At 41.2% G+C, this 21,060-nt stretch overlaps 1 protein-coding gene across 1 annotated transcript in view; it reads right to left on the bottom strand.

Moving 5' to 3' along the window:
* Window positions 1–20,446, bottom strand: part of FAT4 (FAT atypical cadherin 4) — a 220,756-nt gene extending 200,310 nt beyond the window's left edge. The window contains exon 1 of the mRNA XM_026647814.2: window positions 15,167–20,446. Coding sequence (XP_026503599.1) covers window positions 15,167–20,446 — 5,280 coding nt within the window. The remainder of the gene's footprint in view (window positions 1–15,166) is intronic.
* Between the last annotated feature and the right edge of the window lie 614 nt (window positions 20,447–21,060).

Below are 21,060 nucleotides of genomic sequence, written 5' to 3'. Positions count from 1 at the left end.
CCCTGACAGTGCAACTCCAAAAGATTGTTGATGGACTCAGCTGATGACTGCCCCAGTTATTTTCCTTCAAGGGAGGCTCTTCAATGTGGAGGAGGCTCTGTAAGAAAGTTAACACAGTCTCTGGCTGTATTTTCCTGAATATTTTCTATGAGGTCAGTGCAGGGAGTGGAATAAAATGTGCCAACTGGCTCTTCGTGCTTTTTGTAGACAGATGAGATCAACTAGGATACGGAAATTAACAGTCTCTAAATTTAGATGTAAAGGGAATTGGGCAATATCTTCTCAGTGGAAGTCCCTCCATTTTGGAACTCTCTTTCCCGCTTGGTCCAACAGACCCTAAGTTTCTTGACTTCCCATGCATGTTGCAAGGAGGCCTCCACAAGGCCCTACTCTCCCTTGTACCATTTCAGTGTCGTGTTAAAGGTCTGAGTGAGTCTTAAGCAGTACTTCAATCCTCAGGGGGGGTCCTCTGCACGGGTGTGAATTTCACCACTGAGTCTTTTTCTGAAAGAGTAGGTGGAGTACAGAGGATGCTAGTGGTACAGAGATATATAATCTTTTTTTTTTCATTAGGTTCCCATAATTCATTACTGATCTATGTCATGCCCATCCCGACCACTCCTGTTACCCTGGCTTATGCCCCAGTAGACAACTCCATTTTGAGGACAACTGTATCAGGTCGTAGCCCATAACTTCTTATGGGATGGGGAAGACCTCTCTCAAGAGGCCACAGGCTCACTTAAACAGCTGTCAGCACATCAACAGCAGCAGTGGTGGCATGATGGCTCTCGTCACTCCATAGCCTGGACCTAGACCTCAGTGTCGCGCCTCCCCACCAAGGGCAGCTATGTGGGAAGAAGCCCCACCTCCCATAGGGATTAGGTGGGCCAGGGACTGACTCTAGTGCAACACCTTCACTGACCTACCTGGGAGCCATACCCTTTGATATCAAGAGTGCCCTACTCATTTGTATATGAAATCAAATGGCTACTGGAAGGGAGTCTGATGGAGACTTCTCAGGGCTCAACCCTACACGGTTAAATACGAGCTACTCCAGGTCAAAGCCAGAGAGCTCAGAACCTTGGAGGACTGCACACTTAAGGGAGTCCTGGGGTGTTCTCTCTGAATGGACGTTTCGTGGACTGGACAGGAGCAAAACGTCACTGACACAAGAAGGAAGTTTAGTATTTTAATCTTAGCAAACGAATAATCATTTAAAACATATAGCAGCGTAAATCAAGAGGTGGATATGTAATGATTTTACAAAGATTGATTATTGTTTTTAAATTGAAAACAGGTAACATAAAAAATAACCAAGGTTTTAAATAATAATAGAAAAATAGAAAAAAGACAAGAATTAAAAGAAAGTAGAAAATAAACTAAATGGCTACACAGAAGGGCAGTTTGAAGATAGCATTCATATATTAAAAATAAATGGAACTAACAAAATGCGTTCTTATTACCCTCTCAAACACTTTGGATCCAAGCCTGCAAACACTATGCCATGTATGTAAAATTATTCATGTACATATATGTTTGCAGGTCTATTGACTGTAAGGTCTTCCGGATAGAGACAAAGGCCCCAACCCTGAAACTGGATCCAGGTGAGCAGACCCTTACCCCTGTGAGTCAATGGGGCTGTGCATAATCACAAGTATCCACCCATTTGGATCACATTGCAGGTTTGGAGCCCATGACTTCCTGTATATTTGAACACAGCTTATCTCATTTCAGCAACTACCTCTGTAATAATAATACTACTACTATTAATAATAAAAATTAAAGGTTTAAAATAACAGTGGTATTGCATGTACACCTACAGTATGGCAATAAGAGGAAGAAAAAGAAAACCTCTATTTTTATTTCTATAATTCAGTTTTAACAACTTGGCTTAGCCAAAAATGCAATTCAAAATCCTTTGTTTTCACGTTACATTCAGAGGATCATTTCAATCTTTCATAAGCGATCAACTTGTGAACTACTACTAGATGGTGCAAAATTCTCTCTGTGACAATCCAGAAAGTGAAGAACTATGAGTTGATTAAACCCTGACGGTCTTTTTACATTAAATAATTGTGAAGAATCAAAAGAGAGAGGAGAAAGTTATTATGAGCACTTTCTCTACAACACATACTTTTAAAATTGATTCATGATGGTAATGACTCCCCCTGGGAAAAACACGTGTAACTCTGGATAGCCCACCTGGGACCATAATTAACTCTCAGCAGGACCAGCCTCTTTTGGCTGCATTGAAAGACAGAGCATTAGTTTTTCTGGATTTATTGCTGAAGTATAATAGTCATTAAACTTTTTCAAAAAGTAAATTCTGGAAAAATTATTTTCTTGCTGCATGCTGACAACAGAATATAATACATAGTATCTCTGCTGAGCGACAGAAATATTTTTTATCCATAAAGATTTACACCAGTATATTTCACTATAGGTTGAAAAAAAAATAATTTTGGCAAGATTTATAGTTATACCATATATATATTCCATGTCTATTACCATGGACTTATTCTGTATATATATTGTATTCCAATGGATTGTTTAATTTTATACTTATCATTAAAAATGACAACTTTCCAATGTAAAGTTAAGAACTAAATCATACATTCTCCACTCTTTTCTCCACATCTGTGTAAAGAATTTCCACTCATTCAACCAATGTAATAAGGACAAAACCTGATATGGGAGGGAGGAGCAGACCACTTGCATTGCTTCACCTAGTATTTATATTAGCAGCTATGAAGTGATTGTGCAGGCAGCAGGTGATGAGGATACAGTATTTTTCTTATGTAGCACAGATGTAATAAGTGGGCTTAGCTCCACGGCTTAGGGTTTGGCCCTTAGAGCTTGGCCGTTATTACCCTTCTATTGACCACAGGCAAGATAACTGGATGCACACAATGTCTATTCTCCTATTAAATAAAAATACTTCAGCTAAACACACACAGACACACACACACACTCAGTGTCCCTCTCACACACATACGCGCACACACAGTGCTGAGCAAAAAAGCAATAACAAACACCTTTATCAGTTACAGCCATCTGTGTTCCTTTAGTCTGATCCAAGCACTTTGGCAGGAATGTGTAGTTTTCTCCTACCCAATATGATCTTGCCCAGCAAAGAAAATGTTCACTCCCACTTCCTCCTTTCTCCATCAGTACAAGGGTCAAGCAGTGTTCTAAATCTGTCAGTGGCTGGACTTAAAAAAATAAGACATCACTGCCTATGTTTAATTAACTATAATCTCAACAGGATCATTTAACTTTTTTTGAATAATTACAACCATTTGGTAATATTATATAAGGAAATAAAAAGATGATAAAAATGGGATTTTCAGTTTAATGCATACAAAGCAGTTAGTATTCAAGCCTTTACTGAAAATCTAAGTATCTGCATATAATACTCAAGCCTTGTTTCTTCTTTTTGAGTGTTAAAAGCCACTCAGTGCACCTCAGCTACTAGATAGAAAAAAAGAAGGCTGATATGCAAACCAGTGTAAGAAATTCTTTTACAGGTCAACACAGTTATAAATTAATCCTTGTATAATTTAAAGCTCTTTGACGCTACCTTATAGGGTGAAAAATCCATGTTGTCTTTAATTTGTGTACTGAACTCCAAAAGCTCCAGTACGTCTCCCAGTGAAGTCAGTGACACAACTCCCACTGACTTCACCAAGATGAGAAGAATCAGCCTCAAAAATCAGTAAATTAAGTCTATTCACAAATAAAAGTACAGATTTTAAACAATAAAAGAGTAATAAACCATAGCATTAACCTTCTGCTTGCATACATACTTCAAATGGCAACTGTTTCCTTGTGTTTCTATACTACAAATCTTTTTAATCCAGCAAAACTTCATACTGTCAGAAATTGAGAGAGGGGGAAAAACCCACCCGGGTACATAAAATATAATTTGGTAACAAAAACCCATGGAAAATATCAGGTTTTTTAGGTAGACACTATACAGATGTATAGATGTAAAGGCATCTGTATTAATCTTTCCTAAAATCCAAGAAAATCCCATTCATTTATGAAAAATAGCTTCAAAGAAGTTGACATTTAAAAGCCTAATCCATATTGCTTTTTTTTTTGCTGTTCCCAAATCACATTCTGCTCCTGAGGCAGCATAACTGCACACTGCCCCGTATGCAGGGCTTGTAGCAAAACCACAAGTTAGCTCTACAGTCTAAGTAAAGTTCTCTCTCTCGCTCTCTGCCTTGTGATATGAATTCAGTATTTTCTGTCTCCAGCATGAGTTATCACATATCAAAGCTGCTTGTAAAACACAAATTACTCTTGGAATACAACAGAAAAACTGTCCTAAATAAAAATTCACTTCACAAAAACATTAAATGCAATGGCCCCTAATGTAAGAACATAAGAATGGACCACTGGTCTGACCCAGTATGCCCATCTAGCCCAGAATCATGTCTTTTGACAGTGGTCAATGCCAGGTGCTTCAAAAGGAATGAACAGAGCAGGGAAATTATCAGGTCATCCATCCCCTGTTATCCAGCCCCAGCAGATGGCAGTCAGAGGCTTAGGGACACCCAGAGTGTGGGGTTGCATCTTTGAGCATGTTGGTTAGTAGCCACTGATGGATCTATCCTCCATGAACATATCTAATATTTTTTTGGTCTTCACAACATCTCCTGGCAATGAGTTTTGTTTGTTTTAAACCTGCTGTCTATTAAGTTCATTGGGTGACCACTAGTTCTTGTTCTATATGAAGGAGTAAATAACACTTCCTTATTCACTTTTTCCCTATTCTGGTCTGAAATGTTTAGAGCACTATAAGTCAATTGACTCTCTATGTATGCTAGTGTAACTCAGAGGAAAATCGGAATACATATGTCTGGAACTACCAAGGATTGAAACTAATATAAAGTTCACCAATTGATATATGAAAAATATCTCAAATATAATCATTAGAAAAAACATCGGCTAAAGAGTTTGACCATGCTATTTAAATTATTTATTATTGCACAAACTGGGTACGGATTCCGCATACAATTCAGGAAGGAAAACTATAGATTTGTACAGGTGAGATAGCATATTCAAGTGGTTAGAATTAATACTTTGTTGTTGGAAGTTAGAATTCCCAGTTTCCAATAATGGAGTGGCCAATAAAGCTGATTGAGCTCAGGTTATTAGGGGCACGTTATAACTTAACATACTCTTTACAGTATGTCCCAAACTGCATATGGCTCAACATGCAATTAGTTTGTAATGAATCTTTGTCAATATAGGCAATTAACTTACACTGCATGAATAATGAAAGCTTTTATTGCTGTTCACCATAATTGTAAAAGTAACGGTCAACATTTAAACTAACATGCCACAAATCTAACAGTTTACTAAATCTAGATTAAGTTCTCTGTTAATGTAAATTGGTGCAAGTCCACTGACATCAAATCTGTGAGCAAATTTCCGTGTTCTTTTGTTTCTTTTTTCACATACCAGCTATATTATAACAAACACAACAGACAGCCCACAGAACAGGGTAAAGAAGAAAAACCTCACCAATTTATTCCCAATTGTTTCATAAGGGTGCAGGATTTCAATCACATCCCCCACAATGAAGCTGACCACAGGGCCAGCAAACAGACCTCAGGGATATTCCAGAGAATCAGTAAACAGCGAACGCTCTATGCATGGAGGACCACTGTCACTGAGCCATCCTTATATCTCTTTCTGCCTCCTGCACTGTCCCCTTGGCACTGCAGCTCCTTGGGAGGCCTGCAGTTGGGGTTTCCCCAGCCAGAGGCTGCACCAGGAAAGCCTCTTATAAGGGGATTCCATCACAGAGGCACAAGGGGGAGTCATTGGGAAGTTAATACAGCGAAAATGGATTTCCTCTTCCAAAAGAAGAAGCCTTCAGGACTACTTCCTAAATGTTGAAACTTTTGATTTTGGTGAATGCTTTTACCAGATGTCATCAGAATGCCTTTATGTCTACATATCTGGATAATGTCTAGATTGCTGTGTTAAACATATTGCAACCCATATATAAAATATTTGCAGGATAATTCATGGTTGCCATATCATATCCATGAACTGAGATTTAAATGATCAAAATTGCATTCACGTGCATGTTGTCTGCACAACAATTTTTACATAGATATTAAACACTAAGGCTCTATTTTTTTCTTTTTGCATAGTTGGCAGTACAGAAATTAGTGCTTCCTTAAAAACCTCCTTTGGAATTCTTTTGCATGACTATTATTAATGTATGTATTTTTAGAGCATAACTATGGGTTTTAGTTTTTCAATTGTTACTATTTGTCCTTTTGGTATTTGCTACAGCGGGAAATAAACAAAAATTGATCACTATAAAAAACAATACATAGGTGACAGTCTCAGACTCAAATGGTCTAATTAAGGCAATATTTATTACGAACTGTGAGAAAAATCAGACTAAAATAAATAAACACTGCCTCTCACAGATCTAGTTTTATTCTTGGCAAAAGTAAGGCTGTAATTTTACTGAAATCAATCATAAGATGTACCACAGCAATCTGGCATCACTTTTGCCAACTATAAGACTAAATATATTAGGCAAACTCTGTTTTGTTTTCCTTTCCTATTATTTTCTCTCCATTCTTTATACATTTCATTTCTATACCCGAGGCTTAGGGCTTGTCTTCAGACAGTTTTTGCATTGATATAATTAAATTGGTAAGAAAAACCAATTTAGTTACAAGCAATGCAACCCTCTAGTCTAGACACATTTGAAACAAGCTATATCAGCGTAATTATGTCCACACTAGGGGGTTGCACTGATTTAACTAAAATGTTTTTTTTCTACAGATGTACTTATATCAGTGCAAAAACTGAGTAGACCGGCGCTTAAACTGTTGTTTCAAAATGTAATGCAAACTGTTCCAGGGAGGCAAGACAACCTTCAACTTTCTGGATTCTACTGCCCTCTGGATTCTCAATCAAAAGGGTATAGACAAAGGAGTCCTCTCCCATTGGGGTGTAGTCCAACAAATGCACAGGAAATGCCCAATGACAATGGAGAATGGTTTAGGGGGCCAAAGACACTTATATAAAAATTGGTAAGTACTGTAACTGTAATCAATGGATAACCACTGACTATTTCACGAAATGCTGAATCTAAGATTCAAAGAACCTTTTTTAAAGAAACCCACATTCCAATAGGTTAGGTGTAACATTTTACATGGCAAAGGTACGGACTATTGAAGTCAATGGGATCTGAGAGTTTTTCAGAACTTTGTATGAGACACTCTGAATCTGGCAGGATTAGGCCAATTAAAATGATGATCTAGTTATGTGACATTATTCCTAAATTCATAATGCAACATTATCACTATGAAGAAATAAGAGAGAGAATATATTTTACATTACCAAGATAATGCATTTTAACCTAGGATTTTTAAGCTAATAATAATGCCACATAACTATAACATTGTTAGAAGTTGCACAGCATACATTACACAGCACAAATAACAGAAAGATGTCAAATTTTACTACGAAAAGGATTTAAATAAAAGAAACAGGAGTTAAAAAAGAACATTTCTGAATTTATAACTGGACACAAATTGGTTTGGAATAAAGTATAAGGCATGTTCATCTCCCACTTTACATCAAGAAATGCACTTACCGGTAATTTAATTTCCAGATCAGTGCAAACTACAGTAATATATGAAACAATCAACAACTATCCCAGTAGAATCCAGAATACCAAAACCAAAGGCAATTTGGCTTTGGCTTTAGAACCTTGACAAGAGGTCACATTTACTCTGTTTACTCAGTATGTCATAAGTGATTTCCTTTGTCAGGCTACAATTAGTATGCTATGGATCACTAAAGAATAAAAATCTATAAATAGTATGAATACAAGGAATACTCCATTGTTCTTACAAAAGTAAATATGATTTATGCCACATAATATTCATGTAAAATATTCCTGGTTTAGATTTTCTAATTTACCTTAATGTAAAACTCTCCAGTGCTGCATATTAAACACTTTGTTGCAAAAGTAGCTTCTTAAATACATTACCATACCAACCCACAACTTCCCATTTCTCAGGCAAGAGGATATTAAATGTGTAACAGTCTAGGCAACAGCACTGAAGTCAGGAATTCGGTCTGAAGTTAGAGTATTACGTTTATAATAATAGTTAGCACTTACATGGTACTTTACATATTCAAATCACTGTACACATTATAATAGTTCGATTATGGAGTTATGGTTTTAGCCAGCTCCCACTGAAGTCAAGGGGAGTTTTGTTATTGTCTTCAGTAGGAGCAGGTTCCGGTTTATAGTGTCCAGATTTTCACTCTTCTCCAGATCTGCACTATTTCAACACCACTGTGTCCTCTAAACTTTGACTGGGGGTGGACAGAGTGTTTTCTTCTTGTAAGTGGATTTTTCTTTGAATATGGCAGGAACAAATCAATCTCTGAACCTGGATTTAGGGGAGACAGTGTTACCTAGTGGATTGAGCACTGGACCAAGATTCAGGAGACCTTTTACTATTATCAGCTCTGACACTAGCCTGCTGGCTAACCTTGGGCAATTCCCTTCATTGCTCTGTCCCTCATTTTCCCAATCTATGAAATTGGGAAAGTGATATAGATTTCGTTTGTAAATGTACCTTCAGATCTACTGATAAAAAAAGCACTATATACATTAATTATTATTACAACTTTCTCTCAATGTTTTCCTCTTCACCTAAACCAATGCTAACCCTCATAATTTAAAAATTAATGAAACACACTTTTTTCCCTGGAACAATTTTAGAGATTTTTATTATCTATTTTAATTAACAGGAAGAAGATTCCATGTACCACCTCCTAATTCAGTACCCACCAACCTACATTTTCAGGGCAACAAGAGGGCACTCTCTAAGCCATGACATTCCTCAGCCCAGATACCCTCCAGAGAAGAAATCACCCAATTCGACTGGTGGTTCAGACAGAGGGTCAAGCCACCAGAAGTGGACTAAGGAACCCACTGCTTCTTCCCCAGGAAGTTATGCATTTAAGGGTTAAATTTCCAAACCAGAGATCCTGCCTGGCTCTGGCGGGTTGGCCAACCTGAGCCTGAGAAGGAGCCAGAATTTACCAATGTACCATTGCTAAAGAGCCACACTAATATGTCAGCAGTCCCCCATCAGCTCCCCCCACTCCAAACTGCAGCGCCTCCTGCCCGCCAGCAGCCCCACCAATCAGTGACTCCCACTCCCTCCCCAAGCCTCACACCCGCCGCGATCAGCTGTTATGCGGTGTGCAGGAGGCTCTGGTGGGGAGGGGGGAAGAGCGAGGGCATGGCAGGCTCGGGGGAGGGGGTGGAGTGGGGGCAGGGCCTGGGGCAGAGCAGGGGGTTGAGCACTGAGCACTCCCCAGCACATTGGAAAGTTAGCATCTATAGCTCCAGCCCCAGAGTCAGTGCCTATGCAAGGAGCCGCATATTAACTATGAAGAGCCGCATGCGGCTCCGGAGCCACGGGTTGGCCACCCCTGCTTTAAAAGGAACCTGCAACCTTCTTTGTTTATTACCAGGGTAAAAATATTCAGCTGGGTTTTGCTCTTATGTTTGTATTAACTGTTTCCTGGATACCCAAAGACTGAGGGTGACCAGTGGTTCCAGGCATACTACTACCTCAGTTACAACACAACATACATTTGTAACCCATTTATGGAATGGGAAAAGGAGGAGTTTTTTTTTTTTAAATGTGAAATCTAGTGTGTTTTGGAGCCATTTCACAAAGTATTAATTATGCATATTATACTTATTAAAAATGTAGTCATCGGGTTAAAAAGTTCAAACGTCTGTTGACAGAGATTAATAAGAAATGTATAGAGGGAACTGGGAGGGAATGAGCTAAAAAATCAATTTCTGCAAAATTTAATCTTAAGAGGAACATGAGAGATGTATACAAAATAACAAATGGTATAGAAAAGACCAAATTAAGGGGCTTGTTTTATGCTTTCTCATAACACAAGAATAGTGGGACCTAATTAAATTATAAGAGAACAAATTTGTAACTTATAAAAGGAAAGAGGTATTTTTTAAACAACTTGTAAGTATTCTGTGGAACTCATTGCCACGAGTATTATTGTGTCAAATTGTTTAGCAGGATTTAAAAAAGGATCAGACATTCAACTGGATAATAAGAATATCCAAAATTACACTAGCTGAGTTAAACATTTAGTATTGCTAACTCTTGGTATTTGATCACAAAACTCGCAATAATTAGTGCTTCCCATAAAGCCTCAGTTCCTAAAGTTCTGTGGGTACATGAGAATCTCATGTTTCATTTTTAAAAAACAGTAAGTTTCTAATCATCATAGTAGGGGAGAAAAGAAAGACAATGAGAACCCTTAAGGCTCAAAAACCAGACAGCAAATAAAGGATCACCACATATATATATATATTTTTTTAACTGCATGATTTTTAAACTAATCTCATGATTTTGGGGCTTGACTAATTATTTTGGATTATTTGGGATTAGCATTACTTAATGTGTATATGCAATATAAATCCCATTTCTTCAAGACATAAACTGACCGACGTTTATAAGAAACTCTGCATAAACATGTTATTACATCATTGTAAACTATGCCGGTTTGATACACTCCTTGGAAATATCTGGTATGCACCACTGGCAGATATGTAGTTCATGGACCAAAGGTCTAATCCAGTATGAAAATTCCTATGGGGATGGATGTGAAGGATGGAAAATGATTTTCCCTCTGACTCACCCAATCCAGTGTTGGTAATTCAAATTTATCAGACATATACAAAAGGCATAAGTAGAGTCCAGGGACTGAATCCTGGTACAAATTCAAGCATCATGCCACTTCCCAACAGATGGAGGTGCACGGGTTAGGTTTCTGATGGAGGAACTGCCCCTGGACTTCACTGGTCTCTCTCTCTCTCCCCATCTCTCACTCACACATGCTATTCTTTTATAGAGGCAACTTGTTAGAAAGTATCTGGTAAACATTTCCAAGCCTGAAAATATCCCCTGACACCATACTAGCCATCTATCACATACCTCCATGCCTCTTCAAGCCTCAGTTGGAAAAGCATTAAATAACCTATTCTTATTTCTCATGTTCTATTACTGTCCTCTTCACCATTCTGAGCTAACAAATGTAACACTGAGTGCTCTCTGAATCACTTATGTGCTACACAGCATTTAAGATGATGTCTGGCCACAGTGCTGCTGTAAGCATGCCAAGCTGTACAGGAGAACCAAGCAGACATTCTTCTGGTCTATTTATTCTACTAGTACTAACATCTCATTAACTAAGCATAGCTTTAGAAAACAGAGTACTTGACCTATTAGCCTCTAATTATAGTAATAACTTTATAGATGTCGCTGGTTGAACACTAAGAAAATGTAAAATTGTATCTACAGCAATATCTACCAAAGAGGTTCTTTAAATCCTCATTTTACCAATCATATTAATAAAATTTGGTAGATGAAAACATTACAAATAAGAATGTTTAAATATCACAATATTGCATGTGGCAGGGTTGTATGTACATGCACTTATCTTTATTGAATTATATTGTGTACAAAGTACTTCACTTAGGAAGGAAAAAATCAAATGCACAACTGTCTAGGTGGGGAATAACTGTCCAGGTGGTAAGTACTTCTGAAAAAGATCTAGGCATTATAGTGGATCACAAACTGAATAGGATTCACCTATGTGATACAGTTTAAAAAAGGCTAATATTCTGAGCTGCATTAACAGTGCTGTTGTATGCAAGACACAGGAGGTAATTGTCCCACTCTGCTCAGCACTGGAGAGGGCTCAGCTAGAGTACTGTGTCCATTCGGGGTGCCACACTTCTGGAAAATGTGGACAAATTGAAGAAAGTCCAGAGAAGAGCAACAAAAATGATTAAAGGTTTAGAAAGTCTGACCTATGCAGAAAGGTAAAAAACTGGGCATGTTGAATCTTGAGAAAAGACTGAGGGACCTGATAATGGTCATCCAATATGTTAAGGGTTATTATAAAGAGGACAGGGAACACTTGTCCTCCATGTCACTGAAGATAGGCCGGGAGGTAATGGGCTTAATCTGCAACAAGGAAGATTTAGGTTACATATTAGGAAAAACTTTCTAACTATAAGGGTAGCTTCCAAGGGAAGCTGTGGAATGCCCATCACTGGAGGTTTTTAAGAACAGATTGAACAAACAACTGACATGGATGGTCTAGGTTTATTTGGTCCTGTCTAAGTGCAGGAGACTGAACCTGATAACCGTCCCTTCCAGACCTACATTTCTATGATTTTGCATTCCTTTTCTCTAACCTAGGTTTTGGTAAAATTAATATTAAAATCACCAAATTAAAAAAATTAGAATTCGAACCAAAAAGTTAAAGGTTATAACCTGTGGACTTGATGCAAGAAGGCATATTTTAAAATTAGCACTTTTCAGGTTGGAATTTTAAGGATTACTGGTAGCGTCTATTTGTAGCTGTGCAGTGGCATTTTCTTAAAAAAGGAAGAGTGGGCAGCAAATTCTGAAATTTAAATCTGTAAATTTAGAAGTCAGTCGTTCAAACCACTGCTTTAGCAAAACAAAATATCAGTCAAAGAATAAGGACATTGATCGCATTGCGCTTATTCAGCACCCTCTGACAACTGGCTTGCCCTTAAAATGTCAGTTTCAGTGGTTCTTGTTCAAACATAGGGTAAGCAAAGTCTTTCCAGTGAAAGATAAATCGGTAAATACCATAACCAGGGTAAGGACAGAGACTGCAACTGATTAAGGTTTTTTTTTTTTTTTTTTTGAAGTTGATAACTGATGATAATTTATAATGTATTTCTAAGGAAGCACAGTGAACTAATTATGTTTGTTTTGGGGGGAGAAAGCATTTTAGAAGTTATAAAGATGCAACCAATAATAATATGAAATCCTAGCTCCCAACCACTGCTTTCAATATTCTTGCACAGAAACACATTTGCTTTTCATTTTAGGAATGGCTTGTGTTCAACAATTTAAAGTTGGTTTAAGATTTCAATGCTTGCTTTCTTCATGCTCACCATATGCTCTTATTAAGCACTTTTACAAAGTGTGAACCTATTGCAACCACAGGGTCCTGCAAGCCCTTACTCACCCGAGCATTCCCTGCTTATGCAAGTAGTCTCAAGATTGCAAAAGTTTTATTTGAAATAAGTGTTTGCAGGAGTGGGCCCAAATTCCCCACTGAGGAAAACTGTTAACCCTTAATACAACAAACCACCATGGAAAATTTTATACACATACTTATTCCTCTTGTGCTTTTTTTGCCTTCTTTATATTAATGTTCATAATTTACTTGCATAGTCTGCAAAGAGCAATAATAGGAATCTTGTAATATCAGTAACATGCATAATTTAAATCAGGGGTTCTCAAACTGGGGGTCGTGAGGTTATTACAAGGGGGGTCACAAGCTGTCAGCCTCCACCCCAAACCCCGCTTTGCATCCAGCATTTATAATGGTGTTAAATATGTAAAAAAAAGTGTTTTTAATTTATAATGGGGGGTCGCACTCAGAGGCTTGTTATGTGAAAGGGGTCACCAGCACAAAAGTTTGAGAATCACTTATTTAAATCAATACCCTCCATTTCTAAAATAGCTATAATGCTCAAATTCATTATTGCTCTTCCTAATATACTATAAAACATTGACATTGTATGCAAACAACAAAATAAGATGCCTTACACATATTGACAAATTTCTTTTGACTTTAAAACTCTTAATTTCTGGCCCAAAATAAACAATTACCTATATAGGAGCCGAATCCTGCACTCTTTGAATTATCATACCAAACATCAAAGTAAAACAAAAAGCAATAATAAGTGAAACAAAAAACTGCATGTGTCAAATAACACAATACCAGATACTACATTCAGCATAGCTTTTGAAAAAAGCATAGCATTCTTGGTGATTTAGAAACAGTAAAATGTACTTCTATAGGGGAAATATGGATTGGGACAACTCCTGGACGTGAAAGGCTGAACAACACTGAGGTAATGTGCTTAACTATGAGGGAAATGGTTGAACCACTGTGCACTTCCGGCATCACCTGCTGGTCGACCTACAAAACAGTGAGGATTCCAAACTTCCAATGAATGAAAATTAAATGACTCATAGCAAAAAAAAAAAAGGGGGGGGGGGGGAGGAAGGCCTATGGCATAAGTAAAGATAAAAGCAAGCCCCACATTTAAGTCTCTATCTAAAAGACAATACCACAGTATATGCTTCCAGCTGTGTGACAGAGTCTACAGTCAAATACAGCCCTAAGGAAAATGGCAATTAAAATATTCTTGCTTCATAAGTAATTTCCTAGGGCCTATTTCCCCATGCTTTAATATTCAAGCTAATCATGGAGAGAACTTTTTAACACTCTCCAGTGAATCATTTAAAGTGGCATTCTGATAAAATGTTATAATTTTTACACTTCATAGCAACCTGAGGGCATCAGAAAGATTTTTTTCACAATCTTTACTACAGTTAGCCTCAGAGGAACAGCAGTAACTTTGAGATATAATAGTAGGAGATCCATTTAAGGGAATGAACTAGGCATGAGGCAGTGGGGATCAATTTTGTCCAGTCCAGTCCAGGACTATGTCTGAGATATTCAGACAGCAATCACTCAATCACTACTGTCCAATTCTCAGACCAATATTGACGTGATGATTCTAGAGAAAGCAACTCAGCCAGAAGTGGAAAGGCTTACCAAAAAAAAAAAAAGGGGGGGAGGGGGATGGCGGATTATGGCTAGAATGACGATGTATAAAAGACCCAGAAAAGCCTTTTCCTTAAGACTGAGATATTTAGCATCCAAAAGTTATTTGGCCAGTACCCTTGGTTAAGAAGGCAGAACAGCAGCACTGTATCCATAACTATCAAAAATACCAGGGAAAAAAAACTACTGCCACTGAAGAAATATTAATAATGCTGTTCTATGCATGGACATCCTCAGCTTCATAGACAGTAGTTTGTTACAGGTTTAAAGCTTATGTTTCTCTAATGAACCAACAGATCTCAAGAATGATATTGGAGTTTTCACTTACTTTGATCATCAACATCTGTAAAATCAAAATGGTTAGCTGATATAACAAAAAGCAATTTATTTAGAATATAAAAGGTGCAAATATTCATTGAATAAAATATTTTACCTCTGCTCGCTGTGTTCGAGGCAAAACAGCTGATTTTTCAATGGCATAAACGTCCACCAGGTACAAACGTACTCCTTGCTCCCTGTCCAAAATGGCAGCAGTCTGGATTACACCAGTATGGCGCCCAATGGTAAAGAGACGTCCAAAACTTTTGTCTTCACAGCGCACTGAAACTATGTAATACTCCACCAGGGCTTCAGAACCCCTTGGACTAGCTGCTTCTATGGATATTACATTAGTCCCAATTGGCTCTCCTTCTTTTAAAATAGTTATATATTTTGGCTGAGTAAACACTGGTCCATCAAGCCCTTGCAGAATGACAGTCATTTCAGTGGTTGATTTCCTCCTTTCAGGGCCAAGATCTGTGGCTGAAACTATGAGGTTGTATATGAGCTGAGAAGGCACCAAAGCTGCCGCCACTCTTAGATCTCCACTGTAACGATCCACAATAAAGGTTTCAGTGTCCCCATTGATTATTTCATACTCAACTTCCCCATTTGTTCCTTCATCAGGATCAGCTGCAACAATTGTAGTTAGGACTGAACCAATCACCACTGATGGGTCTGCAGCAAGAGCGTTTTGTGATATAAATGTAGGAACATTATCATTTTGATCTGTTACTAAAATGGTTACATTCTTCAATGCAAATCGTCTGGATTCTACAGGGACAGCTTGATCAGTGGCTTTCACTGTTAATTCAAAGAGATTAGCAAATTCACGATCTATTTCAGCATTAGTAAATATTGTCCCTCTGACTTCATCTATACTAAAATGGTTGCCTCTTGGCATCTGTTGAATGATTGCATATGTTAGCTGTCCATTAATATCTGCATCCGGATCATGAGCAGTCACAGAAATCACAGAACTACCAACAGGAATGTTCTCAACAATAGATTTAAAAACATCCCCAGGAGGAAAATTAGGAGGGTTGTCATTAAAATCCCTAACATGTATTACCACTGACATTGTAGATGACCGAGGTGGCCTTCCTTGGTCTTTTGCTGTTATGTTTAGTTTATACAAAGATTGTGTTTCAAAGTCCAATTTTTTTGCAAGAAAAATACTGCCAGTGTTGGGACTGATGCTAAAGGTTCCATGGTTATTTGTCCCTGTAATACTGTAATGAAGGTCAGCATTGTCACCTGAATCAGAATCAGTGGCAGTGACAGAAGATACAAGTTCACCTAGTCTCATATTTTCTAAGACATCTACAAGCAAAGTAGATTTAGGGAAGGAAGGACTGTTGTCATTTTCATCCAGTACATCAATGCTTAATGTGCAAGTTGAGCTTAGGGAAACTGTCCCAGAATCTACTGCTTGGATAATAAGTGAATAAGATGCAGTAGCTTCATGGTCCAGTTTACCTATTAATGTTACTTGACCAGTGCCACTGTCAATTGTAAACTGGTTTTCTTCATTTCCTTTAATTACAGAATAGTGAATCAATCCATTACTACCTTCATCAACATCTGAGGCAGAAACTCTTAAAACTTGTGTTATGTTTGCTGCTAATTCTGATATTGTAGCTTGATAGAGATCTTTTAAAAATTTGGGTGCATTATCATTGATATCCTTCATGTAAATTTGAACAGTTGCCTGATCCTTTAAAGGTTTTGGCAACCCTTGATCTGTTGCTATTACTGTAAGACTAAATACTGCTGCTCCCCTTTGCCTCATAAGAGTTTCCCTGTCAAACTGATGAGTACTTGTTATTTCCCCAGTTATTGTGTTCAATTCAAAATCTGGTTGCATATTTTCAAATGAATACCTGACTTCACCATTTTGTCCAAAGTCTTTATCTACAGCACTTATTTTACCTACAGATGATCCACCATTCTGTTCCTCTTCAAAATAAAATACATAATTGGTACTGTTAAACAATGGTCTATTATCATTTACATCCTCTAAAATTATTGTAACATTCACAGTAGCACTAAGTGGTTCCACTGCTCTATCAGAAGCAACAACCAGGAGAATATATCTTTCTTGAAGTTCACGGTCCAATTCACTCTTTATATACAGCTGGCCATCTGGGAATATGCCAAAGGCATCCCCGGAATTTCCTTCAATTATACTATAAGCTATTTCTCCGTTTGCTCCTGAATCCTTGTCAGAAGCTTGCACTTTAAAGAATCTGGAATTCACAGGCTCGGACTCTGAAATAGTGACTTCATAGGAAAGTTGGTCAAATACTGGTGGATTATCATTTACATCATGGACGGATACAGTTAGAATGAAACTAGAAGAACGCTGTGGAACTCCCATATCTGAGGCCAAAATTTCCACCTGGTAAGATCCAGCATTTATGTCAAGTGGCCCTATTAAACTTATGGCACCATTTTGTTCATTGATAGTAAACAGGCCCTTAGGATTCTGCTTAAGGCTGTAAACGACCATGCCATTGACATCTTCATCAGGGTCAACAGCTTTGGCTTGGAATATGGTGTGCCCAGCTTTCCAGTTCTCAACCACATTAACACTTTCCACTGCATGAAGAAAATGAGGGGAATTGTCATTTAAATCTTTCACAGTTATATTGACCATGGTATCTCCAGTTATTGCCCCACCACTAGCCACCACTTTTAGCTGGTAAAATGCTTGCTCTTCCCGATCAATGATACTGGCTGTGGTGATCTGGCCTGTCACTTTGTTGATGGCAAACACGCCCCTTTGGTCACCTGTTGTAATAAGGTAAGTAATGTTCGTGTTGAGATCCATTGTAGAAGCAAAAACGGTGCCAACATGATAGCCCAAGGCAACGTTTTCAAAGACAACAAAGCTGTACACACCTTGGTTGAAAACTGGGGGGTTGTCCTGAGTGTCCAAAACAGTGATAGTAACTATGGCCTGGTTTTGGGACTGGAGGTTGCCACCATCAGTGGCCACTATTTGCAGCTGGTAGGCAGTCTTTTCCTCCCTATCCAGGGCTATTTTTGTGGTGATGACCCCTGTCTGGCCATGGATCTGAAACCTGGAGTTATCTCCAGCTGAGATACTGTACTTGATTGTCCCATTGGGCCCCAGGTCTGGGTCACTGGCAGAAATGGTAGTAACATAGCTGCCTGCGGGCTCATTCTCCTGGATGTGTGCAAAATACTGGACTGGGTAAAACACAGGGCTGTTATCATTCACATCCAGCAGGCTCACATTGACCCGGGCTACCGAGGAGAGAGGAGGAGAGCCCAGATCGGTGGCCAGGACCTGCAGGGAGTAATGGTCCTGTTCTTCCCTGTCCAACTGCGAGATGGTACTGAGCTTGCCTGACACAGGATCCAAGCGGAAGACCCGGCGAGGGGCCACCAAAGGGCCAACTGCTGTCACTGATGGCTCAGCCTCCTGCAGGGAGAAGCGTACTGTCCCATTGTCCCCCAAATCCCCATCGGTGGCACTCAAGACCAGCAACTCAGTTCCTGAAGGGGAATTCTCAGCCAGGGACACCTGGTAGCCATCCGGCTGGCTGAAGAGAGGTCTCTGGTCATTGACGTCCAGGATGGCCACCACCAGCTGGGCATAGGAAAACTTGGGCTGCACCCCTTGGTCACGGGCACTGATGTTCAGCACCACCTGTAAGGCTGTCTCTCGGTCCAGCCCACCAGAGGACGCCATGCCAATACCCGGGACACTGGTTCTGGAGCCAGCAACGCCAGTGGTGGTGACCAGGCCGCTATGCTCACTGATGCAGAACCAGCCCAGCTCATTGCCAGAGACAATGCTGTATTTGAGGTTGGCATTGAGACCGGAGTCACGATCGGTGGCACTCAGACCCCTCACATAGCTGCCCGGTGGTACTTCCTCACTGATATTGACCCGATACACAGACTGTCCAAAGACAGGTGGGTGGTCATTGATGTCATTCACAAAAATCACCAGGCTGGCCACCGAAGAGCGGCTCACGGGGGCAGCAACTGCCCCTTCTGGAGGTACAGAGGAAGTGGGGGAGCCAGATGGTGGCGGGGGGGCCCCATAGTTGTCAGCCACAGCCACAGTGAGGTTGTACGTAGGAATGCGTTCCCGGTCCAGTGCCGCCGCTACCTTGATGAGACTGAGATTTGGCACCTTACTGCTCTGCACCTCAAAATGACGCTGCTCGTTTCCTCCAAGAATTGACACTGAGATGTTTCCGTTGGCAGCAGGCGAGTCAGCATCGCTCACAGTTAACAGTGCCACCACTGTGCCAGGTGCCGCATTCTCATCCACTGATGCAAAACGGGAGGTGGCTGGGAAGTAACGGAATTTCACCCGTGGCTCATTGTCATTCACATCAAGGAGTTGGATCAGTGCCTCAGCTCGGCCACTCAGCGCTGGCACCCCCCGATCTGTGGCCTGCACTGTCAGTGAGTATTGCCGCCTTGTCTCATAGTCCAGAGGCTCCCGGATACGGATCACCCCACTCTCCGGATCCACCTCAAATGGGATTCCCCCAGCCCCCTCCCCACCACCACCCTCCGTCCCCTCCAAACGGTAGTGGATGTCAGCATTGGTACCTTCATCAGCATCAGCTGCTGCCACCTGAAGGACACTGGCCCCAATTGGCGCATCCTCAGGCACCCGGGCCTGGTAGAGAGCTTGGCTGAAGATGGGTGGGTTGTCGTTGATATCCTGCACAGTGACATTAACCTGCAGATATCCATGCCGCCGTGGCTCTCCCTTGTCCTCCACTTGCACCAGCAGCTGGTAGGTGGGGGTGGCCTCTCGGTCTAGCCCACCCCGAGAGACCAGGTGCAGGAAGGCACCTTCCCCACTGGGATTGAGGGTGATGTTGAGCTGGAAGCGCCCTTCCTCATTGCCAGACACAATGCGGTAGGAGCTGTGGTCCACACCATTGGTGCCACTGTCAGCATCAGTGGCTGTATCCAGAATAAGCTGGCGGCCGCTGCCTGTGTCCTCCTTGAAAGTCACCACAATGGAGGGATCTGGGAAGACAGGTGCATTGTCATTCAGGTCCAGCACCAGGACACGCACCTCACTAGGATAGGTGGGCTGGCTGGAGAGCACCACCAGGTCCATCACGTCACTGGCCAGACTCTCTCGGTCGATGGTGGCACGGGTGTGCAGCGCCCCCGAGGTGGTATTGATGGAGAAAAGGGCATGGTGCTCACTTAGGCGGTAGGTGAAGCCCGGGCGGGTGACGATGGTGCCCACCCAGGTGCCCGGTGGCTGCTCCTCCAGCACCTGGAAGATCTGTCGGGGCTCAGCGGAGACATGGAGAGGCAGCAGCAGAAGCAAGGCAAAGGGGGGTAGCCAAGACAGAGAGGGGCTGCCTGCTGACAGGAGGCCCATGGTGCTCAGGCGTGGGGTGTGGAAACCCAGCCACCCCGCCTCCCCCCCAAAAAAACCAAGCCCACAATCAATGCAAGTCCAGCAACGCCAAGGCGCGGCGAGTCTCAGGAAGGCAAACAAATCCCCATCAGCAAAGGCATCCAGGTGGGGGAGAGGGGGGTGTCATCATATCCACAGCGCTGCCCGCATCTTCCCCCCCCTCCCGCGCACGGCTCGGCAAGGGGTGGCGGAGGGGTGTTGAGTAGCCGCTGCTCCCCTCGGCTGCAGAGGGAGGGGTCTGCGGTGAGTTGGCCGGGGGCCGCCTGCCCGCCCAGCGGCTGTGCAGGACGCAGCTCCTCTCCTCGCGGGACAGAGTGACAGACCCCGGGGGATGGAGTCCAGCCCGAGGCAACTTCCCTGCAAGTCACGCCGCAGAGCGGAGCCGGACTCCTCGCCGCCCGCCGCCGCTGGGAAGAGCCCCGCCGAGTGAGTTGCCCCGCGGCACCCCGGCCACGCTCATTCAGCGGCTCGGTTCTGCCTCTCCTGCTCCTCCTGCCGCCGCCGCGGCTGCTCCGGGGCTGTCAGGGGGCGCGGGCAGCGAGCGGCGCCTCTCAGCATGGTCAGCTCGGCCGGGG

The sequence above is a fragment of the Terrapene carolina genome, unplaced genomic scaffold (genome assembly GCF_002925995.2).
Source record: "Terrapene carolina triunguis isolate 2854851 unplaced genomic scaffold, T_m_triunguis-2.0 Scaffold66, whole genome shotgun sequence".
Classification (NCBI taxonomy): domain Eukaryota; kingdom Metazoa; phylum Chordata; order Testudines; family Emydidae; genus Terrapene; species Terrapene triunguis.
This window is presented reverse-complemented; position numbering and strand designations above follow the sequence as displayed.